This window comes from Lathyrus oleraceus, chromosome 5 (assembly GCF_024323335.1).
Source record: "Lathyrus oleraceus cultivar Zhongwan6 chromosome 5, CAAS_Psat_ZW6_1.0, whole genome shotgun sequence".
Classification (NCBI taxonomy): domain Eukaryota; kingdom Viridiplantae; phylum Streptophyta; class Magnoliopsida; order Fabales; family Fabaceae; genus Lathyrus; species Lathyrus oleraceus.
Genome location: NC_066583.1, coordinates 72094962 through 72121380, shown reverse-complemented (window position 1 = coordinate 72121380; position 26419 = coordinate 72094962). Strand labels below are relative to the sequence as shown.

Below are 26419 nucleotides of genomic sequence, written 5' to 3'. Positions count from 1 at the left end.
ACACAGAACTAGTTTATAAGCAAAAACTATAGATATATGTGAAAGATACACAATTTAGAACATGTCGCATTAGAACTAGTTTATAAGCAAAAACTATAGATATATGTGACAAAATCTTGCATGCCAAATATTAAAATCACACAAAGAGTAAACAGAAGGAGAAATTTTACTCAATTCAACATTCAACTTAAATATGCCATCAGTGGCATACCCTTTCCCAACAAAAATACCATTCTTAGTGATGGTGTACAAATTTGTCCCAATATACTGACTAAACCCTACCTTATTTAAAAGAAAACCAGAAACAAGATTCTTCCTAATTTCAGGAACATGTATGACGTCCTTCAAGATCAAAGTCTTTCATGAGGTGAAGTTTTACTCAACATCTCCAATTCTAGTAACATCCAATTCTAGTAACATTAGTGGTGTAAGCATCTCCCAACATCACTTTTTTATCTTCATCATTCGTGTATGTCTTAAACATAGCACAACCATAACAGACATGACGTGAGGCACCAATGTCTATCCACCAACCATCACTTCCACCAACCATCACTTCCACCAACCATGTTGATTTCAATGATCATAGCAATGAATTGCTCATCAGTCAAGTTAACCTATGCATTAGACCCAACGAGTTTAGGTATGCTCTTACATTTCTTAGTCATATGACATGTTTTCCACAATTAAAGCAAGTGAAGATCGGAGCGTCATTTCTCTGAGGTGGTGGTTGTTGGATTCTCATTCTGAATTCGGTTCACAGTATTGTGGTGGGCTTTAGAACCGCATTGAATCTCTTGTTGTTGTTAGAAATAACTAAGACTTCATCTTTTTTATCTTGTATCCTAGCCTCCTCTTCAATTCGGAGACGAGTCATCAGACTCTCGATTGTAAACTCTTTTGTTTTTGACATAATCAAAATTTCGAACTCTTTCCAACCAGGGGGCAATTTAACAATTATAAAAGCAATCTGAAATTGTTCATCGATGGGCATACCTTCAGTTATGATTTCATGAGAAATTTTTTGAATTTCGTGGCTTTGAGCTTCCACAGACCTTTCATCCACCATATTATAGTTTAAGTAGCGACTAACAACATATTTCTTTGCACATGCTTCTTCAATATCATATTTCTTCTGCAAAGCCTCCCATACCTGTTTAGTAGTCTTAAAATTACTATAGTAATCGTACAAATAGTCAGCAAGACTGTTCAAAATTTGATTTTTGCAGAGAGAGTCACTCTCATGCCATAAGCCGATTTCTTTCCTGAGTTGTAAATTACTCGCAGATTCATCCGTTTTAGCAATTCCATCTGAATCTGCAAAGTTCTTACCATTAGTTTGTTTGGGTGATCCAGAAGGAGCAACAGGGATATCCTCAGTCAGAACGTGGGCAATCTTATTTAAAGTTAAGAAAATTTTCATCTTAGCTTGTCAGCGTTTGAGGTGAAAACCCTCAAACTTGAATGGTTTGTCAGAGATAGCAGTGGTCGTAGTAGTGCCGATAATTTCCTCAGTAGTCATGGAAGTTAAAGCAACGTCTTAAAATTGTTGTTTTCGGTTTTGAAAAATTTGCCACAAAGAAAGTTATCGGGACGAGTCGCGTACTAGGTCACTTTTTTTAAGACGTTTCTCCGTACTGTCAATAATTATACAGTGTAATAGAGTTTCGAAGACGTCTCCAGGATAAAACAATCCGTTCAATTTTAAGATTATCACTTGCACTATAATAAATCATTCAAAGAAATACATCTTCAGATGGTGTTTAAACCACTCGTAGTATCTGAAAACATTCAGCCGTTGGTGGCACAATAAGTCACTCGAAAAATAAAGAAGAATAGAAATAATTTTAGATTAAGAGAATAAAGAGGGAGAAGAGAGATTCCAAAAATTCATAAATCTGGAGTCCCTTGTAACTGAATTGAGGAACCATATTTTTGGGTAAAGGATTCAACTGAGTGGAGAGAAAATAGTGGAAGGGAGTTACTTAGTCAAAACTAGGTTAAAACTAGGTTTTGATGAGTGATACCTTATAATTATTAATTAATATTAATTTCCATCTAATTAACCTCCATTAATTAAGACAGATGACTCTTTCAAATTCACATCAATTTTTTAACAAGTATGTTTTTAAAATTTATTAATTAATTAAGTTCAATATGAATTTTGAATTTCTAAAAAAAAACAAAAAGAAAACGTAATTAATAGTTTATTTATAAAATGATCTGGATAATAAAAAAATCAATAACTCTCGTTCCACATCATCAAAAAAGTGTCACATCATTAAAAAATTTACACATCAACAGTTTTTTCGACAATAACTGAGGATGAAGAACCAAAACTATTTAATAAAATAGGGGGACTGGTTTCATGAGTAGGGCATAATAGGAGGGCCAAAATTTTAATTTAGCCAACTTATTTTATCTTTTTTTTTATATTTTAAAAGATGAAAAACATAGATTTATTCTGTTCTTTTTTTAAATATATAAGTTTTGTTTTGGATTGGCCAAAGACCCAAATAGCGAAGGCCCAAGGTATCTCAAATGCACCCCACTTGACCAAATGTATAAAGTTTGTTCACGCAAAATGTAAGGTACATTCTTTGATCTCTAACTTTTACTATATTCCTCTTAAATCTTAACCTAACTTGGGCGTTAGAGTGCTAACCATATATGTCCATCTCGCGCCGCTATGGTGAAGATCACCACTGATGTTTCAAGTTCATCAGTTCTCTAACTACATTCATTTTTGTTCCTAAATGGAACATTGGCACCATTTATAGGAAACTATTTCTGATTCCTATGATTTCCATGATTTCAAATTCAATCTATGATTTACCAATTTGTAAGCTACTCAAGTCATAAATTCAAGAGCATTTCAGCACCGAACATGAAGATTCATTGCATTAAGTCCAATAGTTTATGTTTCAACTACGGTTCATCAGATCTCTAGATATCATATTCCCTCATGAACTCCGTAAAGCAAAAAGAAAGAAATGTCTTATATCCAAGTCAAGGTCTACAATTAAATTACTATAACGGGAAGGAAATTACTATAACGAGATCTCTGACTAGTGGACAGACCCTCCTTAGACGATATCCAAAATGTCATGATGGAGCATGTTGACTCTACTACATCTTGTCATTATCGCTTGGTTAATTTATTACCAGAAGGGCCAGTCAGAGGCATTGTATAAATATATAGAGATGCTTGAGTGTAAATACAGTCGAAAAATAAGAACATTGAACAAACTACAGCCTCCGGCCGCCTGGTATGTGCAACCATTTTCACTGGGGCTAGAGTCCAGACAAGGTGGCTCGTAAACAACGTTCTCCAAGTGCCATCATCCTTCATAGAGTAGCCTCCTACCAAATCTCCATGGTCGGGCCCATAAAATTGAATGGGACTCACCGATTACGTGCAAGGAAACGAATCCTGGATCATGGTAGCAAGAAAACCAAGTCTCCTCCAAAGGCACCTCTGGTTGGCTATTATCTTTGGTCCTCCACTCGGCATCGTCGATCCTTAGCAAATTACTATACGAAAAAGAAAATAGAATGAGATACTTTCGTAAGGATCAGGGGACGATCCTCACAAGGAACTTCACCTCCATCCGACCATACTCTCGACCCCAAGAGATTCAGATGTAACCCCTGAGGCAAGCTAAAAGGGTGTTATAGTTGAAGGTTTACTTATCTAGTTGTTCTATCATCTTACTGTAAAAAATTTACTTTGTTATGAATGAAAATACTTATATGTTATTTTGCTCCTAATGCAGGCTTTCATGTCTACCTCTCTTTACGACCTTAAAGGCAAGGAGATAAAGATTACACACATTCCTGTATAGACAAAGAATACACACCCTTTTGCGTATATGATACAAACTAAATGCATTTATGCGTATCTGATACGTCTTAAATGCATTCCTCGCACGACTACGTATCTGATACAAACTAAACACATATTTGCATATCTGATATGGCTTAAATGCATTCCTCACATGATTGCGTATTGTTCACAATATTATGAGTCTATCAGAATACCTACTTACAAGTGTACAGTCTATTGCATAGTTTTAAAAGATATTGATCCCACAGAGACCAATAGTCAAATCTATCATTTCTAATTGTCACGGTGTTTATCTAAGGCGATATCAAAAACATTTCAAACGGAAACAAAATGAAAATAATAATGTTTAAACGAATCCCAATATGTAATACTGGAACGTGGATCACATCAATCAACAATACTCCTATTATCTCTAATTAGAACTACCTATGGGGCGGTGTTTTCTTCCTTGAAAAAGAGTTAATTTAGAAGGAACCGCCACTTTCGATATTTTGGAACTAGATTTTATCTTTAATCTATACCAGTCGCTCACATAGCACTGGTCGCGTCTCGCGTTAAAGTAGAAAAACCTTTTTTATGTAACCACCTCTTTAACTCAGTTGGAAAGTAATTTTGATTGAAAACTTTAACTTAAAGATTGCATTAAAGTCAAATCATCCCCAAAAGTACTCTTACAGAGACAACATATGGAGTACTGTCGATTCGATGGTCCTCACATTCCAACACTAATGATTTAGCTGGACATGGTTATGGTAAACAATATATCATATGATTGAAAAGTTTAATATGACATATTAAAGTGATACGTGTGCAATTGATTTTTAACAAGAACTTGTAAATAAATCTATAACTTTTAAAATATATTTTTGTACAAAAATTAACAAGCAAGAAATAAAGTAAACAAAGTAAAACGGTGCAAGGAAATAAAGTAAGTAAGGCGATGCGATGTAATTAAATAAACAAGGCAATCAAAATGTAAATAAATCTGAATTAAATAAGAACATGCTCCAATCGGAGACTTGAATATGGTAAAATTCAAGTAGAGGAGATATGTTAGTAATTGTGATTTATTTTTGTCGAAGGGGCACTGGTATCAAAGCGGTTCGCCCCTTTTCCAAATTGCAGCTGCGGGGAATCGGATTGTAATCTCCCCTACCAAGTTCAAAACTAGATACCTCTGAACCAACCAACAATAGGAAATTATTATTTTTCACTACCAGTTTGTATTTATGCTTTATCATTTATTCATTTTTGCTCAAAATCACTCACTTATTTGCATCAACCTTCCTACTTAGTGTGTGCTTAAGATGGTGTTGACTGCTAAAGTAAACTAGTTAAGGACTTATTTAGGGGTGAGAGTTCAAGGCCGTCACATAACAAGTATCCAGATCGATCTCTATGATTAGGAGACTTACGATGTTAAGACGATACCGATCTTAGGAGCTTTCCTAAGTCTCTACGACCTATCCTTAACTTGTTTAATAGCCTAAAATTTCAAAAATAAACACTATTTTCTTCAAAAAAATTGTTTTTGGTATGGCTCAAGAAATGAAAGAATTAATAAACAACAGAAAACCATGCATAAAGACTCGACAACACATGCAATGACAAAATCCTAACTTAATGCATAAAATAGTAAACCTAACAAGAAAGCGATAAAAGTAGCGATAAAAAATGGTAACGATCCCCTCCCACACTTAAATTGAACATTATCCTCAATGTTTCGATGTAAGGTGAAGAAGGGGAGAAAGAACTTGTGTCCCAGCTTAAAAATGGCATCGGCCTCAGTCGCGACCATCATGTCTGCCTCGCCCATACTGAGGGTGCAGAACTCCCACATGCTACACATACTCACGTAATCCATCCAGCCTTTCCCGTAATCATGTTATGTCTTCGATTAGGTCCCTCATGTTCAGTTCGATCCGTTCAATGTAATCAATTTGCTAGGCCTGAATATGATGGATATGGGTCGCCATCTCGGGTTGCTGCCTATGTATGTCTCTTTACCGTTTATATATTCAGAGAAGAAAAGAAAAGGAAATGAAAAACGAAATTCGTGGGTTTCCTCCCACGCAACGTTTTGTTTAACTTCGGTAGCTCGATGGCTCGAGAGTGTAAGTACTCATGATGTTTCTTTCGAGGATGAATCCTTGGTCAAAATTTTAATTATCCTCGATTTCCATGGCCATTTATCAAGCCATCTCCCATATCCATCACCTTTTTCTTTTCTTCCTTCTGCGAGGTGGTTCATCCTTTTGAAGTTGTGGTGGTGGTTCTTACTCTATCCTGAGAACTAGCTTTTCAGGTTTGGGTTCAATTTTTTCATCCACCACCTCAAAGTATAACTTGCCCCTCTTAATACTAATGAGTTCTATAGTTTCATGGTCTTCTAATTTTCTCTTCTTATTCAGGATCTCAAACAAAGGTGCATTGGTGTGGATATTTTCCAATTACTCCTTGTAAGACCCCAATTTTGACCCTAAGATCCCTCATGGCATCATAACACTGCATTTGCATAGCCTTAAGGATCATGAGCATCTTGGTTCTCTTTGCCTTTGGGTGGGACTCCTTGTGATTGGTTTGAGATCACCAAGCATGCTTGAATTATACATCATTGTTTCTCTTACTTTTGTTTACTAAAAAAAAAGAAAAATAAAAGAAAAATAAATAAATAAATAAAATATAACAAAAAAAATTTTTTTGGACTTGGGCCTCTCTCATTTGAGCCCACAGGTCCACAAAAACCAGGTTATAAATTCAGAGTTTCAGTGAAACAAAAGGACAGGCCATTCCTATTATCCTGGCAGGAAAAAGAAAGTGAGAGAAGAGCTGACAGAGTTCAGAGCAACCTCCAGAGGCAAACCCTCAGATTGCTCTGCAAACCCAACGGTGCAATTCAATTTCATTCGATCTCTCCAATCAGGTTTGCCCTATATCCATCATCTTTATGCCTTCAATTTGAATTTTCTGAATATATGATGTATTATGGGTGAATTTGATACCCTTTGATGCATGTGTTTGACAGGAGGTTTAGGCCTCCTACCCTTGGTTGCTTTTTGTGAATTTTAATGGCATGATTCATGTGGTTACATTTTGATTTGGGGGCAACCCTTGATTACCCTTTTTTTTTTCTCTAACCTGTTTGTTGAGTTTTTTTTGTGAGGGCTCACATGACTCTTGCAGAGATGGCCTGGTGTTCCACTTTATTTGTGGGATACCCCCTGGAGGTTTATTCCGATTACCTGTGCTTAATGGCTTGAGATATTTGTTTGTGACTGCTTATTCCAAAGGATGAGAGCTACTTGGATCATCAATATGATCTCAAGAGGGGAACTCCTAATGTGGTTTTATTTTCTTTTCCCTCATCTCTTGTATGTTTAGGAATTTAACCCTTCTTTTTTTTTCCCCATTCTAACCCAAGTCAAAACTTTTTGTGCAAACAATAACTTTTGTTTTCAACATTAGAAACCTAAGCCTTATGCTTTTGATTTTCAAACTTATTTTTCATAACACTTATTCTGAATTGAACCTTTTAATCCACTTTAACCCTATTTTTGTAAATACTTTTAATTGGTAAATATAACCCATTTAAATACTTTTTGTGGTTTCAATGGCCACCTTCTTAATCAAACCCTTTTTTTTATAACCATTAGCTATTAGGTTTGAATTATCCTTGAGGTAGATATAATACTCACCTTTATCCTTAGTGATGGACAATGAGTCTTCCATGCTTATTATAGGGTTAACCCCTCACTAGCATGTTGAAGTTATCCTCACATGGTGGATTTGTGGTTTTAGGTTGAGTTTTCTCCCTTTGATAACAAAAGACCTTAAGATTTTTGGACCAATCAATTCACCAACTTTTTTTTGAATTTTTTTACCCCGAACTACGAGGTTTTGATCCTAATCTTTTTTAAGATGGTACGTAGGCAATGGGTTCATCCATTCAAACACAAAATGTAAATAAATTTGTATATTCTTTTCTCATCCCTTCAATCATGTTTGCACAAATAAATTTTCAAAAAAAAAAAACAACAACCTTACAACAAAAGTGAAAAGGGCTCCCTAGGAGTACCTAGGATGCTTTGGGTGCCTAACACCTTCCCATTGCATAACCAACCCCCTTACCCAGATCTCTGACATTTTTACTAGTTTTTGATTCGATAAAAATTTTAGGTTTTTGTTCGCTTTCTAACCATTCCTTTGGATAAATAGAAGTGCGGTGGCGACTCGACTTGTATGATTTACCTTGGATTTAGTCAATATCTCTAATGGTAACGAATACCCCGCTACAGAAAAATGGCGACTCTGCTGGGGATCAATAATTTGCCTAGTGGGTTTTGCCTACTTTTCATATTTGTTGTATTGTATTGTATATTTTTTTGTGACATATTTTTGTGCAATTTGGGATTACTGTATTGTATGTAATGATTGAATTGTTTGAATATTAATTCCTTGTATGCTTGGTGATCTTCGTGAGATGAGTTCTATACCCGAACTCGAGTGCACTTAGGATAGGAGAATGGCATAGTCTTGTCGACTTGTGTGGAGTTATTCCTTAGCAAGTTCACTTGCAAGTCCATTCACTTGGTGGAGGTTATGTTGGGATCAATAATGTCACACAAGTAAGTTGTGGTTAGACATTACTTTTCCAATATAGACCTTAGAAGCCAAGGACCTTAGTTTACCAAACCCATCTTGACCTATGCTTAGGATGTAGTGTGAAGGTCGTTCAAGTGTAAGATTTGATACGATTGTTACGCGATACTACACTCATAAGAGTCTCTCTTGAGAATATTTTTGGAATACGAGTAGTCGTTTCTCCGATAATATCCAAAAGATGGGATGATGACAATGGGAACCTCTTGTAGAACATGTTTGGCAGGTTTAAACCTTAGTACACTCCCTTTTGGGTGGTTCTTAACCTAAACTCCATGCTCGTGACTTACAACAAACCCATGAGTGAGGAAATCTTTGAGGCCATATTTGTACTTCTCATCTATGGGCTAGTATTATTCCCCAACATCGACAAGTTTGTGGATGTGAACTCTATTAGGATCTTCTCTACTCTTAATCCCGTTCCGACTCTGTTGGGCGATACCTACTTCTCTTTGCATATGAGGAATGCAAAGGGTGGTGGCGCCATTGTGTGTTGTTTGCCTATGTTGTATAAGTGGTTTATTTCTCACTTACCGCAGACGGTCGCCTTCAAGGAGAATAAGGGATGTCTACGGTGGTCCACGAGACTCATGTCTCTCACTAATGATGATATCTCTTGGTATAACCGTGTGTATGATGGTGTGCAGATTATTGACTCTTGTGGCGAATTCTCTAATGTACCTCTTCTTGGTACATGTGGTGGGATTAACTACAATCCTGTTTTGGCACGTCGGCAGCTTGGGTTCCCCCTAAAGGATAAACCCAATAACATTCTGTTAGAGGGTGTATTCTTTCAGGATGGTAAAGATCCCCAAAGCTTGAAAGCTAGGATGGTCCGCGCTTGGCGCAAGATTCATAGGAAAGGAAGGAAAGAGTTGGGTCCTAAGAATTGTATCGTTTTGGAGCCTTACACTGTTTGGGTTAGGAAGAGGGCGTCTGAGTATCTCATGCCTTACGAGTATCCGAGACCTACACCTATGATTATGGCTGGGCCTTCAACCCTCCCTAATCAAGGAGTAGAGGAGTTGAGAGACGAAGACCGTTCACGTGCCTGGATCCGTGAACGTGAAGAGTTGCTTCAGCAGATTAAGGAGAAGGATGCGTTGATTGAGTTTCTTGAGCATCAGGTTATTGATGACCCTGATGATGTATGGACTTCTCTACTTCCTCAGTCTTCTAAGTTCTGGAAGAGGAAGTATGATCGACTCGCCAAAGAGAAGGCCGATATGGAGGCAGCCTACGAGAGGGAGGTGAAGAGGCTTCGTGCATCTTATCTTCCTGTGTCCCGAGCTTTAGATGATTGTTTCTAGGGATCCATAGGATGATTATTTTCCTTTTCTCTTGTATATGATTAACAACGCTGCACTTCTTTTCCCTGATATTATTTGATGAGATATTTCCATATGTGATAAGATGCTTAATATTTCCAGGATTTGCAAAGAAAACTCTAAAGTTCCTTTGAAATAAAAAACAAATCATATGCACAAGCATTGCATGCATCATATGCATAAGCAGGTTTTGTTTCCGGTCCCTTGCCTTGTGGTCTAACTCTGTGTCCTTCATTTATTTTGAAGACAAGCTGACTCACCGGTACTACACTAGAGCCAACATTTCAAGAGAGCCGTGAGCCTATGAGGCAGAGTGGAGTAGTTTTGAAGGCTTTCGATGGGTCTCGCAAAACTATGATTGGGGAAGTTGATCTCCCAATCAAGATCGGACCAAGTGATTTCCAAATTACCTTCCAGGTTATGGACATTCACCCATCGTATATTTGTCTCTTAGGCAGACCATGGATTCACGAGGCAGGCGCCGTGACGTCCACCCTACACCAGAAACTGAAATTTGTGAAGAACAAGAAGCTGGTGGTGGTAGGGGGAGAAAGGGCTCTCCTGGTTAGCCATTTGTCTTCCTTCTCTTATATAGATGCTAAGGTTGAAATTAGAACTCCTTTCCAAGCTTTATCTATAGCTGAGCCTATTGAGAAGAGAACTCTTTCATTTGCTTCCTACAAAGATGCAAAGCTGGCCATTGAGCGTGGTGCAACCACTGGTTTAGGAAAAATGATTGAGTTAGAAGACAAAGAATCCCGGGTTGGCATAGGTTTTTCTTCTGGTACTTTCAACAAGCAAGGGTTATTCAAGAGTGGAGGTTTCATCCACACTGGTCTAGATGAGGAGGCTGTTGCCGTTTTAGAAGAAGATACAAAGGATTCTGGCAACTTTATCATCCCTGGAGGGGTCTGCAACAATTGGGTCGCTGTGGATATTCCAACAGTTATTCATAAGTCCATGTAATGATCACTTTGTTTGAAAACCCTTCTCCCATGCCAAAAGAAGGAGTGATGACATTGTTGGCACATAAATACAATGATATTTTCATTCAATAAATTCATGCTAAATGTTTGTTTTTCCAATTATTTTCCCTTTTTGCTTTTGCATGAAATTGGTGATCACATAAAACCTTAAAAAATAGAATAAAATCGATCTTTTTCATATGCATAATGATTTGCCTTGTTTGAATTATAAAGCTTTTCATATCCAAAATCATTATGCAGGTTGATCAAACCCATTGAACATAATGACCCAACACCATCTCCCAATTTTTAATTCCCTGTATTTGAGGCAGAGGAAAATGATGTTGAAGAGATTCATGATGAGATCACCCGGCTACTTGAGCATGAAGAGAAGATCATTCAGCCGCATCTTGAGAATCTGGAAACAGTCAACTTGGGGTCTGAAGATTATGTGCGAGAGGTAAAGATTGGGGCACTTATGGAAGAATCTGTTAAGAAGGGGTTGATTAAGTTGCTACGAGAATATGTTGACGTCTTTGCCTGGTCATATGAAGACATGCCTGGTCTAGATACTGATATTGTGCAACATTTCCTACCTTTAAAGCCTGAGTGCATGCCTGTAAAGCAGAAGCTCAGAAGAACTCATCCTGATATGGCAGTGAAGATCAAAGAGGAAGTTCATAAGAAAATTGATGCGGGGTTCCTGGTGACTTCTATATATCCTCAATGGGTGGCCAATATTGTGCCCGTGCCTAAGAAAGATGGAAAAGTCCGGATGTGTGTGGACTATAGAGACTTGAATAAAGCTAGTCCGAAAGATGATTTCCCTCTACCACATATTGATATGTTGGTAGATAATACAACTAAATTCAAAGTCTTCTCGTTTATGGATGGATTTTCCGAATATAATCAGATTAAAATGGCACCCGAGGATATGGAGAAGACAACATTCATCACACCTTGGGGAACATTCTGTTATCGAGTGATGCCCTTCGGTTTGAAGAACGCCGGAGCCACGTATCAACGAGCTATGACTACCTTGTTCCATGACATGATGCATAAGGATATTGAGGTGTACGTTGACGATATGATCGCTAAGTCAAGATCGGAGGTTGTACTCCCAGTAGAGGTGGAGATCCCATCAATGAGAGTCTTGATGGAGGCCAAGTTGACTGATGTTAAATGGGTTCAGAGTCGTTATGACCAGCTGAACTTGATAGAAGAAAAGAGATTGACTGCCATGTGCCACAGTCAGTTATATCAGCAGAGGATGAAGAAAGCTTTTGATAAGAAGGTCAAGCCTCGTGTGTTCCGAGAAGGTGACCTTGTGCTCAAGAAAGTTTTGTCTTTCGCGCCCGATTCCAGGGGCAAGTGGACTCCGAACTATGAGGGTTCGTATGTTGTTAAGAGAGCCTTTTCAGGCGGTGCTTTGATACTTACAACTATGGATGGGGAGGATTTCACTCGTCCTGTGAATTCAGATGCAGTCAAGAAATACTTCGCCTAAAAAAATAATAAAAACTAAATAGCTCGCTAAGTTGAAAACCCGAAAGGGCGGCTTAGGCAAAAATGAGCGTCTCGGTGGATTGAAAACCCGAAAGGGCGGTCCAGGCAAAAGTTAGAGACACAAAAAATATATAATAATGATATATGTATCCCGCTAGATTGAGTACCTCATCCTGGGGCAATCTAGGCAAAAATTAGGGATTTGGCAAGTAACTGCATCCTGACAAGACTTTGTTCTACAACTGTCGTCCGTCAGAGATCCTTGCTCATTATCAGCCAAAGCTTCAAATACATCGGATTCAGAATTGGTGGAGAAATGTTCATTATGTTCAATGTAGCCCTTTTCCAATATATATCACCAATTTCAAAATTGTAAAGATCTATGGAGTCTTGCCATTCGCAGACTACCATTCTATCAAATAAATTTGAGCCTTTTATCCAATTATTGGCACTCTTATCTGTTTCTATTCAACAAATGTTTTGCATGTTTTGATTAAGAAAATATCATTGTTTTAAACGATCAAATTTTTTATAATTTGTTTTTAAAACAAAGTGAACATTCACAATGACGAAAGGATACTAAGGAGGTCCTCAGTGCTCTCCCAAGGGTGGTACGATCCCTAACAGGGTAAGATTTTTGTCCATATTCCTGGCATGACTGTATCTCCTCCCTCCGGAACCCCTTGTGGTTTATCCTACCAAGTGGATTGCTTGTTGAGAGTCACCTCTCTTCCCTTCAGCAGAGTAGCAATCTTTCTTCCTCAGCAGCTTGGATCTCTTTGGGCAAGAGCGGTATTTGGTGGTTGATCCCGACAAATCCTTTATCTCCTCGGATAGATTCCCCAGTAGAGTTGTTGGTGTGGTGGACCTTGTCTGTGATAACTCTCGTCCCCAGCTGGAATAATTGATGATTCATCCCCTGCAGAGTTCTTTGCTTCCTGGTATCTCTGATCCCCAACAGATTGGATACTCTCCGGTGAACTTGGCTTTCTCTCTTGAGATGTAGTACCGGGTGGTTAATTCCTGGACCTGGTTGTGTTAGATATGTCTGTCTGTAAGCATACATCATACATAAACCACGCATATTCATGCATAATTATAACATTCAGGTATTCATGTTGCATTCTTTGCCATATATCGTTGTTTGTTGTCTCCTGTTATTTGGTGATATACTTCCCCAAGCAGACGCGTGTGTCTGATCTCTCCATATAGAGTCAGCTCCATAAGCAGAAAGCGTCTATCCTTTCTTCCATATTCCCCATCGGGTTATATCCTCGTGGATGTCAATTGTTTTTGTTCCTTCCCGACACATATACTGGGATGGTTTTCCCCATTGAGTTATATCCTCACCGGGACAAGTCTTGATTTGGTGTGCCTACCTAGTTTGATCCTAGATCGGTCTCTTGAGACTCTTTTCCTATTTCCCCGTGGTAAATGAATAATCGCTCAATAATTAGTAATTATTATCCCGGCGGAGTCTGTGGTTCTCTACCCTCATACCGGTAGTTGTAAGTCATATTTCTGTGGTCTACTACCCAGTAACCGGTAGTTGTAAACCCCATTTTATCCCCGTGCAGAGTTAAACCTTGATTGTTGTTCATCCTAACCGATGACGGGTACTCTCTTTTGTGGTTCTCTACCCTCATACCGGTAGATGTAATTCCCTCCTTGTTGGTTATCTTTATACAAAATTCGATATTGACATTCCTTAATTTTTTAGTATACCACCCACTAACCGGTGATATATCTCTTGGATAATTGCTCTAATTACGCAATTTATCCCCAGCGGGTCATCTCTCGTCTATCTTGTTGTTGTTAGTAACGATTGTTCCTCCCCTGAATTGGTCATCATTATATACCTAGTTTTCGGTATCCCGATGCCTTTTCTTTTCGGTCGATTTATCCTTTATTAACCCAGTAACCGGTTGTGGATAATCGTCCATGCGAGTATATTATCTACGTTATGACGGTAATAGATAATATATCTCATGCACTCTTTGATCGAAGCCTTTTGTTCTTCCCCAGTTGAGTAAGATTCGTACCCCCTTTTCGGAGTCGAATGTCCATCCCATAATCGAGTTTGCTTTTTGCCCTCTTTTTGGATGATGAGTGTTTTGGGAATATTCCCCAATTCACGCCTTGATTGGTCATCATTATATACCTAGTTTCGGTATCCCGATGCCTTTTCTTTTTGGTCGATTTATCCTTTATTAACCCAGTAACCGGTTGTGGATAATCGTCCATGCGAGTATATTATCTACGTTCTGACGGTAATAGATAGTATATCTCATGCACTCTTTGGTCGAAGCTTTTGTTCTTCCCCAGTCGAGTAAGATTCGTACCCCCTTTACGGAGTCGAATATCCATCCTATCATCGAGTTTGCTTTTAGCCCTCTTTTGGATGATGAGTGTTTTGGGAATATTCCCCAATTCACGCCTTGGTTGGTCACCTATTATATGCCCAGTAACCGGTATCCCTGGTATTCCCTCCTCTCTGCTCCCTATTATGACTTTTTGTCCTCTATGGAGTCAGATTTTCCTGAGTTGAGATATACCTTTTTAGGTCTTCCTCAGATGATTTAGTTGATTGATATCTCACCCTTATACCGGTCTTAGATATTCATTCTTCCCGAGCATGTTGTATCTCACCCTCATACCGGTGATTAGATCACATGTCTCCTTGAGCTTATTACCCAGTAACCGGTAATACCTCGTCCCGCTGCTTCCCCAGGAGTGTCCTTTTAGGCATCCCCAGCGAAGTCCCTTAGTGGATTGTTTTCATCCGGATTTTTATCCAAAGTATCCGTTGTGGATAGTTTTTGCTGTATTGGCATATTCCCCAATACATGCACCTTTGAGTCAGCTCGGGTCTTTCCATTTGATATTTTCCCTTTGGAATTCTGTTCCCCAAGCGTTGAGTCGTGACCTGCTCACGCATTTTATTCCCTCTCCTATCCCCATAAGAGTCCCCAGAGTCTCTGTCCCATTGAGTGTATTTCTCATATGGATTGTCAGTTTCTCCGAATGTCTTTTCTTCTTTGTGGACACATATCCCCATAGAGTTCGTACTATTTGCATACATACATCTGCATCATGAGGTCTCTTAGGGACCAAAATTTGTCTCTTTGTTATTATTTAAGCCCATTCTACCTCGTCGAGACGAAGATTTTAACCTTCACTTCTCCGACTAGAATGACCTTAAATAGGGGCATCTGTAAGACCCCAATTTTGACCCTAAGATCCCTCATGGCATCATAACATTGCATTTGCATAGCCTCAAGGATCATGAGCATCTTGGTTCCCTTTGCCTTTGGGTGGGACTCCTTGTGATTGGTTTGAGATCACCAAGCATGCTTGAATTATACATCATTGTTTCTCTTACTTTTGTTTACTAAAAAAAAAAAGAAAAAAAGAAATAATTAAATAATTAAATAAAATATAACAAAAAAAATTTGGACTTGGGCCTCTCTCATTTGAGCCCACAAGTCCACAAAAACCAGGTTATAAATTCAGAGTTTCAATGAAACAAGGCCATTCCTATTACCCTGGCAGGAAAAAGAAAGTGAGAGAAGAGCTGACAGAGTTCAGAGCAACCTCCAGAGGCAAACCCTCAGATTGCTCTACAAACCCAACAGTGCAATTCAATTTCATTCGATCTCTCCAATCAGGTTTGCCCTATATCCATCATCTTTATGCCTTCAATTTGAATTTTCTGAATATATGAGGTATTATGGGTGAATTTGATACCCTTTTGATGCATGTGTTTGACAGGAGGTTTAGGCCTCCTACCCTTGGTTGCTTTTTGTGAGCTTTTTTTGTGAATTTTAATGGCATGATTCATGTGGTTACATTTTGATTTGGGGGCAACCCTTGATTACCCTATTTTTTTTCTCTAACCTGTTTGTTGAGTTTTTTTTTTGAGGGCTCACATGACTCTTGCAGAGATGGCCTGGTGTTCCACTTTATTTGTGGGATACCCCCTGGAGGTTTATTCTGATTACCTGTGCTTAATGGCTTGAGATATTTGTTTGTGACTGCTTATTCCAAAGGATGGAAGCTACTTGGATCATCAATATGATCTCAAGAGGGGAACTCCTAATGTGGTTTTATTTTCTTTTCCCTCATCTCTTGTATGTTTAGGAATTTAACTTTTCTTTTCTTTGTTTTTCCCCATTCTAACCCAAGCAAAAACTTTTTGTGCAAACAATAACTTTTGTTTTCAACATTAGAAACATAAGCCTTATGCTTTTGATTTTCAAACTTATTTTTCATAACACTTATTCTGAATTGAACCTTTTAATCCACTTTAACCATATTTTTGTAAATACTTTTAATTGGTAAATATAACCCATTCAAATACTTTTTGTGGTTTCAATTGCCACCTTCTTAATCAAACCCTTTTTTTTATAACCATTAGCTATTAGGTTTGAATTATCCTTGAGGTAGATATAATACTCACCTTTATCCTTAGTGATGGACAATGAGTCTTCCATGCTTATTATAGGGTTAACCCCTCACTAGCATGTTGAAGCTATCCTCACATGGTGGATTTGTGGTTTTAGGTTGAGTTTTCTCCCTTTGATAACAAAAGACCTTAAGGTTTTTGGACCAATCAATTCACCAACTTTTTTTTGAATTTTTTTACCCCGAACTACGAGGTTTTGATCCTAATCTTTTTTTAAGATGGTACGTAGGCAATGGGTTCATCCATTCAAACACAAAATGTAAATAAATTTGTATATTCTTTTCTCATCCCTTCAATCATGTTTGCACAAATAAATTTTCAAAAAAAAAAACAACAACCTTACAACAAATGTGAAAAGGGCTCCCTAGGAGTACCTAGGATGCTTTGGGTGCCTAACACCTTCCCATTGCATAACCAACCCCCTTACCCAGATCTCTGACATTTTTACTAGTTTTTGATTCGATAAAACTTTTAGGTTTTTGTTCGCTTTCTAACCATTCCTTTGGATAAATAGAAGTGCGGTGGCGACTCGACTTGTATGATTTACCTTGGATTTAGTCAATATCTCTAATGGTAACGAATACCCCACTACACTCCTCATACCTTTCGGATTTGGAATCGACCTTAACTCCCACAGATCTTCATGGGAAAGGAATCAGTGATTTATAGGGAGGAGGAACAACACAGAGTGCTTCCTTCTCTACCTTCTCGACAACCTCCCTTTCGGGTGGTTTTGGTGGATCTTTCTCAATCTCTACTCTTTTCTCACCCTAACCTTCCTCATTATCACTCTCCTTAGGATTTTCGATAGATTTTTCACTGGTGGTTGTTACAATATCCACATGTTTCTCAGGGAAGGGTCCTAGAGGTGTTTGTGCAAGCAGGGAGATTTGAGTCTTCATTGCCTTGTTGTGAGTTGCTAGGGACTCGACCACAGTGCTTAACTACCTAAGGGTTTCTTTAGTATTAAAAAGTTGGTTCATAAACTCTTTATTCCGCATGGTTTGTGTTGCCATAAATTTTCACATGGTGCATTCAAGGTTGAAGGGAGTTAGTGTCTCAACGTAATTATCCTAGATCATATTAAGATTGGAATTATGAGACTCGTGCGATACTTCATAATATTGAGAGTGGTAATTGTAAGAAAATTTTTGGCGATGCATAGAGATAGAGACTATGGTGCCTTAATCTAGACGGTGTAACAACAAGTTATGATATTTTGATGTAATTGGTCGCCGACAATGGCGCCAAAAACTTGTTCGCGATATTATGAGTCTATCGGATTACCTAACTGCAAATGTACAGTCTATTGCATAGTTTTAAAAGATATCGATCCCACATAGACCAATAGTCAAATCTATCGTTTCTAATTGTCACGGTGTTTATCTAAGGCGATATCAAAAACGTTTGGAACGGAAACAAAATGAAAATAATAACGCTTAAACGAATCCAAATATGTAATACTGAAACGTGAATCACATCAATCAATAATACTCCTATTATCTGCAATTGAGTTTCAACAAGAACTTGCAAATAAATCTATAGCTTTGAAAATAGATTTTTGTACGAAAAGTAACAAGCGAGAAATAAAGTAAACAAAGTAAAGCGGTGCGAGGAAATAAAGTAAGTAAGGCGACGCGATGTAATTAAATAGACAAGGAAATTAAAATGTAAATAAATCTGAATTAAATAAGATCCTGCTCCAATCGGAGACTTGAATCTGGTACAATGCAAGTAGAAGGAAATAAACTTCGACGAAATGTAAATGCGGGAAGATAAATAACTTCAAAATAATGGTGTTTCAAACTTGATACACGAACAAAATGCGATAACCCCTTGATGTACGGAGTTAAAGCTCTAATAATACTAAACTTTATGGCTTATGTTTGTGCAAAGCTTGGACACCCAAAACAATGAACCTTATGGCCTATTTATACTAGTACTAGACCTAGGGAAGCATGTAACTCCTTCAGCAATCGTGTGAGGAAAAAATGGTGGTAATGGGGGTGAATCTCCAATTTCCTTTGACTGAAGCGCCATTATCAATGATGGTGACCGCCATGTAGAGATGTTGAACACCATGTTCCCAAAATGGCCAGACCCAGTCTTTGTGACCGTTAGGACGTGGGACACATCATCTTCCCTGCGGCTACCTCTATGGCATACGTCATGTGTATATTTTACTCATTTTTCTCTGTTTTTCCTCTATTTTGCTTCCTTTCTTCGAGTAAGGCCTTTTTAGGCCATGTACCTGAAAACAATGAAAAATAACAGCATAACAATAGAAATGATAATAAATGGATGGTAAAAGATGTGCAATCCGAGTCAAATATGTAGTGTGTATTGGTGCTATCATGTATCTGATATAGACTAAACACATTTATGTGTATATAATATAGAGTAAATGCATTTATGTGTAGCTGCTGCACCCTCCTTCAGATCTAGTCAGTTCAAGGGCGTTAGGTGGTAGAGGCCGTAGACGTCCACCTTAATCTGAGCCAAGCGTCAGGGGAAGGGATGAGGATCCTACCCTTGGTTGATGAACAATCCTTTATGATGCTGAGTGTAGTATAAAGATACAACTGCATCTCGACAACCTCGCCGATTACGAGTCCACCATGGGAAGCACAAGCAACATGCTTAATAGAACGCATAAATTAATACGTTGCTATAGTGCATGCTAAAAATAACAAAAAATCACAACAACCAAAAGTTGAAGCTAATGTCATTCAATGCACTAAGTTGCAAATTATGAATACCATTGCCAAGAAAGCATGAAGAGGACATCAAGCACGTTGGTGCAGCGAGGCGTACCACTCCTTCCTAAAGGAAATAGATTTCCATGCTTTAAATGGACAAATCTTCGCAATTGTTGAGGCGTATACTCTAAAGTCATGGCATTGCAACAACTCATAAACAATCAGAACTAGAGCGTTGTAGCAAATGAAAAAGCCAATTACATAATTCAAAGTTAAGCAATATTGAGATCACTGAGATAAAATTAATTTTATAAATATCAATTATTACATCCAAGGCACAAGATCCTTGGAAAAATTTCATGAAGAAAACAAAGCAATGAAAAAAAGAGCAGCGATCAAGTTGAAGTTCCCGAAGCTAGGATACCAAGATCACTAGCTGGATTACCCTCGGGAGCTCATAGAAGGGGTTAAATCCTTCATCTGGAATCAAAGTATTAGGGCAAAACTTCTTCAGTTCCACGACCTGATCATGGACCCTGAGCACACCTTGCATAACATGTTTCACTGAATCATGAAGCGTCATCTTCAAGAGCCTTTAAGATCTTGACATGAGCCTCATCCTCAAGTAGTTAAGTTTTCATACCCTCTTCCGCCCGACGGATATTCTCTGTAAAAACATCATAGACATCCTGATAACGTTTCTCCTATGATTTGAGAGCAACCTCTAACTTAGTAAGATCCTTCTGAAGGGCTGAGCACTTATGCTCTATAGCCTCACACTTCCTTTCCCAAGTGTCCCTTTCTTTGTAGAGATTTCGGCAGCCATGACATCCCCTCGGCTAGTCAGACCGTAGAAAATAGGGAAGAAGCCTGATACATGCTATGGGTGATCTTAGAGACAAGCTCATCTTTTTCCAATGTAGAGAGATTTCGTACATAAGATAAGACCTCTGTTGACACAACATCAATAGGTTCATCAAGAGTACGATCATGTCGGGAAGAAAACGCGACAGGCATCCATGTTAATGGGCTCATTCGTGAATCCTCGTCCCTAGAAAGAAGAGTCTATTTTGGAGAACCCTCTTTCCGAGGGGAGAGTTAATCTTCATTTTGGACCCTCTTTTGTCATGGAATATGAAAAAAAACATAACACATATAAAAAACTCTAGGACTCTGTAAGACCCTAATTTTGACCCTAAGATCCCTCATGGCATCATATCATTGCTCATTTGCATTTGCCTCAAGGATCATAGCATCTTAGCTCCTTAACCCTAGGGTTGGGACTTGTGTGAGTTGGTTTGAGACCACCAAGCATGCTTGAATTGTATATTATTGCTTTTCTCATTTTGTTTACTAACCAAAAGCACAAAAATATGTCACTAACTTTGTTTGTTTTGAAGCTTGAGCAATCATGTGATCCAAGGCTCCTAGGAGGCCCCTATGCTTGTTGATGTGGCCAAATGAAGTTGAAAGCAAGCATGAAAATGGTTCCCAAAGCTCTCAATCATCATATATGCCTCCCAAGTATCTCAATTTTTCAATTTGATCAAGATAAACCAAAAGGCTTGAGGATTGTTTTCCAAGGAAACCCTAATTCAACTATGCATTGACTGTGCCTTGCTCATGAAGCAACCACAACCCATGATCAAATAAAATAAAGGGAAGTTATTTCATTCATCATTTTATGAATATATGAGCCTGTGTGAGTGTCCTCAATCATCAATTCATCAAGATTTGAAGTTTGGACTTGAGAAGTTGATCAGTCAATTCATCTGACTATTTTGAAACCCACTGAGACCTAACTTTTGATGTGTTTGTTAAATGAAGATGTCCCCAAGAGAAACCCTGTTCTTAAGAACCATATGAACAACTTTAATATTCATAAAAAATTGATTTGAAACTTGGAAGGTCATCATTCATTTCAAAACATTATAGGTCATTTTGACTGAAACCCTAATTTTGGGTCAACTTCCCAAGGACCTAACTCACTCATTTTTTTATGATTTTGAGGTGGGATCAAATGCATTAAAAAATTTAAGATGTCTAATTCAATTGTTATGTTGGACAAAATTTCATAATCCTAAAAGAAACACATGTGATAATACAAAACATTATAGGTCACTTTGGACCAAAGTCATTAAAATGTGAAAAAGTTTAACTTCAAGTGCCCATAACTTTGTCATCAAAAATCCAAATGATACAAAATTGAAGTCCAAATAGATTTACTTGAAAATATCTACAACTTTGATGTTGAAGGTTTTATCATTTTAGGCTTGCATCATTGAAACAGAAGGGCTTGAAGTTGGTCCATTTTGGCAAAATTTTCATACACATGTTTTGCACCTTGAACTTCATGGCATGTTTTCATAAATTTCCCAATTCCAAATGGATTTTTGTTCAACATAACATTTGTTCCTCATGTCAATACCTTTCCAACCATTACCCACAAGGTTATGTTTCAATTTGGAAAGTGGCATTTTCGAAGAGGAGAAGATTTGTGTTCATTTATGCATAACATATCAAAACTCCATGCACAAGCCAATTCATTCAAATCTGCACGTCCAATTTCATTTGGCTAATGTTTAGCTTGCATTTGCAATTGAGTTTGGGCCTCACATGCGCCTGTACAGGCCCATGCATGGAGGATTCAAACTCATGCACACATGATTTTTCCATTGCTTGCATCACTTCTTGCTATAAATAGACATGCCTGGCTTCATTCAAAACCAACCTCAAGGTGCCTAACACTCTGCAGAATTGAAATCCTAATCTCCATTAAAAGGAATTTTGAGTTTTCTTCTTCAACTATCAAGTTCAATTTTCAACTTCATTGGTTGATCATTGAACTTTAATTCCTTATCCTAGCTCCTCTGCCATCTCAAGATCACACTGCATCAAAGAATTGGAGTAGATCAAGTGTTTGAAAGCTGCTCTCCAAAGGTTGTTGTTCAAACTTTTTCCATTCGAAACTCCTTGATTATTGCTCATTTCTTGTGTTTGTTCCTCATGTGAGAGGCAATTGATCGGTGCATTTAATTTCCTGAATTGATCAAGTTCAGTATGAACACCATAAACTTCCATCTCAAATTTCTCTTCATGTAGTGATCTTGAGTGAAAACCAATGGCACAGTGGTGATGTACATCACCCCGGCTTTCCAATGATATGAGGATCATGTATTTTGGATAAGTTTTCAAAACCTGTAACTCTGGCCGGAGCTGGCTTGCTCTCCGGAGAAGACGGTGGTGTACACCACCGTCCCCCACGCGTTTGCATCTAGACCATTGGATCTCATTTCCAGATCTAATCCTGGCGCTTGAATCTTATGACTTTCATTAATGTCATGTGTTTCTCTTTTGACTATGGTACACCATGCGCGCGCATCTCTCATCCATCTGATCATCCACATCATTTAATGAATGTGATCCAACGCGCCAGGATTTTTCTAATTTCTGATTTTTCATTCTATTTTCTTTTATTTCATTTTATTTCAAAAATCCATAACTTCTTCATTTTAAATCCAAAAAATATGGGACTAATTGCATTATTTCCCTTTTTAATTCTAGTTTCTGAAAATGATTTTTAATATTTTTTATGAGTTCATTTAATATTTTTTGTGAATTTTCTCTTTTCTGGTTATTTTTAATTCATTAAAAATAGTTTTCAATATTCAAAAATTCAAAAAATATTTTCTTAACATCTTTGAATGATGATGGATTTATGAAAAATATTCTAATCAATTTCTTAATTGATTTGAGATTTTAGTTCAATTATGTTATATTTTCTTCATTCTTAATTGTTTAAAATTAGTTTTTGGTTTCAAAAAATGATGAAATTTTTTGTCAAACCTTGTTTGACCTTGTTGAACTTAGGATGATCCATTTGGACTTTTCCAAGTTGATTTGAAATGGATTTGAATTTTGACCTTTATTTGCTTATTTTAATTCAAGTATTATTTTTAATTTCAAAAAATACCAAAAATATTTTATTTGTTTCTTGACTTCTAAGCTTCATCTCACTTCTGTTTACCATTGATTGACTTTGATTCCATTCATGTTTGGTCAATGTGCGTTGCTTGTGTCATTTGAATTCCATTTATGTGCATTCCATTTCTTCTTCTTCTTCTTCTTTTTTCTTTTTGATCAATGAGTTAATGATTGGTGGTTAGCCTTGACATATGATGGGCTTAACCTTCTTTGATTCAAATCAAATTCATCTTGGTCAACGATCAAGTGAATTGCTTTGCATTAGAGATAGGTTGCTTCTTGGTCAAGCAAAAAACCTAAATCCATACAAGATCATTCTTCTTTTCTTTTGGCATGGCAAGTTGTAGGAGCTTGGCTTACTAGTCATGGTCTCTAACTTGTGTTTGTTTGCCTATATTTTTATTGACCGGCCTTAGATAGGTTTGACTACTACATTAGTCCACTTATGATTGCTTAACATAGCGCTAAATTTCCTTATGGCACACTAATAATAACTACTAATGACTAATTTTTAATTCAAGCATTTAAATCTTGCAATTTACTTTACTGCAATTTAATTTCTTGCTCATTAATTCATTTGTCTTTGCCCTTTGCTCACTTGAGCTCATGTTTATGTTAATGTCATTTGCCTTTTGCTCACTTGAGCACATTATTGTGTATATATTATTGTGTTTGTTTTGTTTTGTTTGTGTGAACCCAATGCAAATGGAGAGAGGACTTAGACTTTAGGACCTTACCTATGCTAATGGAGTTTGAAGAGCAACTAGGCCTCATGTCTTTAGAATGCTATAAATTGTCAAAGAGCAACTAGGCCTCATGCCTTTAGAATGCTTAATCTTAAAGATGACATTGAAAGGGCCTTAATTCTAAACTCACTCTTGTCCATTCTTTCTATTGCATTGTGGAACTTTTTGATTTGTGTGTTCTTGTGTGCTAGGGATCCCAAACTTGAGCCAATTAGAAGAACCATTGTCATGGACATCCAAGATAAGAGATACAAAAGCCAATTGGAAGATTCCTAGGAGCTTGATTGCTTGAGTTATTTGCTTATTGCTTGCTAATTCCAAAGGATGGGAGCAACTTGAATCATCTTTATGATCTCAAGAAGGGAACTCAAATGTGGTTTTATTTCTCTTCCTTCATCTTTGCATGTTTAGAACCTAGCCATTCTCTTCTTCTCTCCACTCTAACTCAAGCCAAACTTTTTGTGCAAACATTAACATTATTTTAAAAATTAGAAAGCTAAGCACCATGCTTTTGATTTTTCAAACTCTTTTCATAACACTTATTTTGAATTGAATCCTAAGTCAACTTTGACCTTACTTTGTGAATACTTTTCATTTGTAAATACAACTCACTCAATTGTTTTTATGGTTCCAATGACCATTTGCCAAAGCTTTTCATAAACATTAGCTATTAGGTTTGAGTTATCCTAGAGGTTGATATAATACTCACCTATATCCATAGTGATGGACTATAAGTCTTCTATGCTTATTATAGGGTTAACCCTCTCACTAGCATGTTGAAGCTCTCCTCACATGGTGGATTTGTGGTTTTAGGTTGAGTTTTCTCCCTTTGATAACAAAAGACCTTAAGGCTTTTGACCAACCAATTCACCAACTTCTTTTGAGATTTTTACCCCGAACTACGAGGTTTTGATCCTACCTTTTTAAGATGGTACGTAGGCAATGGGTTTATCCATTCAAACACAAAATTGTAAATAACTTGTATATTCTCTTCTCATCTCCCCAATCATGTTTGCACAAATATTTTTTCACAAATACCAACCTACCTTACAAAATTTGTAAAAAGGGCTCCCTTAGAGTACTAAGGATGTTTTGGGTGCTTAAAACCTTCTCATTGCATAACCAACCCCCTTACCCAGATCTCTGACATTTTTATTAGTTTTTGATTTGATAAAACTTCTCGGTTTTTGTTCGCTTTCTAACCTTTCCTTTGGATAAATAGAAGTGCGGTGGCAACTCGAATTGTATGATTTACTTTTGATTTAGTCAATAAATCTAAAGTTAACGAATACCCCGCTACAGACTCTGTATTCACCAAAGATGTATTTCCTCTCCTCCTAGTTAACTGCATGTACAATGGCATAAGTTTCAATGTGCATTTTTCTCACCTCCGTAGAAGGAACTTCACTAGGGTCGAACCATTCCTCATAGACGAGACCTTTAAACCAGGAATGCATGTCTTCTTTCATCGTCGCCTCATCAGAGGAAAACATCTCTAGTTTGGTATGGTAGGAAAGACGTCTTTATAGAAATAAGATAAAGACCAATACTTCATGAATGAGCTCTTGCATAAGCAGGAATAACCATATAGGGTGTAGAAAAAAGTAATATGAGCTTCTAGCATACGGGGCTTCACTAGTAAGAAATTCTCCAGGAAATCTCCTCAGTCCTAGGTAAAATGATCGAAGCAAGGGTCGTCTGGGTGAAAGCTGATGAGCCCTTGGTTGTAGTAGTCGTCCTGAGAGGTGCAGACCAAATAATGGATTTTGAAAAAAAACTTGAGTGAGGGCTACCAAGACTTATGCTCAGCACACAACTGAAATATCCTCATGTAGGCATAATACCTCGGGTAAAGTTGAGAAGGAGCTAATTTCAAGTGTTTTAGGACAACCACCTCAAAGTCGGAGAATGAAAGCAGCTGCCCAATCCTTGTGAATTAACATTCATAGAAAGGGACCGCACAGTCGCCGAAGGAACTACATATTCTTTTCTCCGGGCGCACTAGAAGAGTCAACCTTTCTAGAGGGTCATCGACCACGATGTCAGTAGCCTCTACGACAACCTATTTGTTTAGGACAGTCAGGGTACCCACCACCTCTGCATCCATATTTCACACCTTTCTGAGCTAGATTATCGGATTTAGAATGGTCGATGGACGTGATCCAAGACACTACGTCAGATCTACCCAGGAAATCTAAACGATCTTTCCCCTCAGCAATA

At 37.7% G+C, this 26419-nt stretch overlaps 1 protein-coding gene across 1 annotated transcript; it reads right to left on the bottom strand.

Annotated features, from left to right (window-relative positions):
* Nucleotides 1–757: 757 nt before the first annotated feature.
* LOC127078801 (uncharacterized) lies at nt 758–1423 on the bottom strand. The gene has a single exon (XM_051019227.1). It carries the CDS (start codon nt 1421–1423, stop codon nt 758–760), a length of 666 nt encoding a protein of 221 aa, XP_050875184.1.
* Between the last annotated feature and the right edge of the window lie 24996 nt (nt 1424–26419).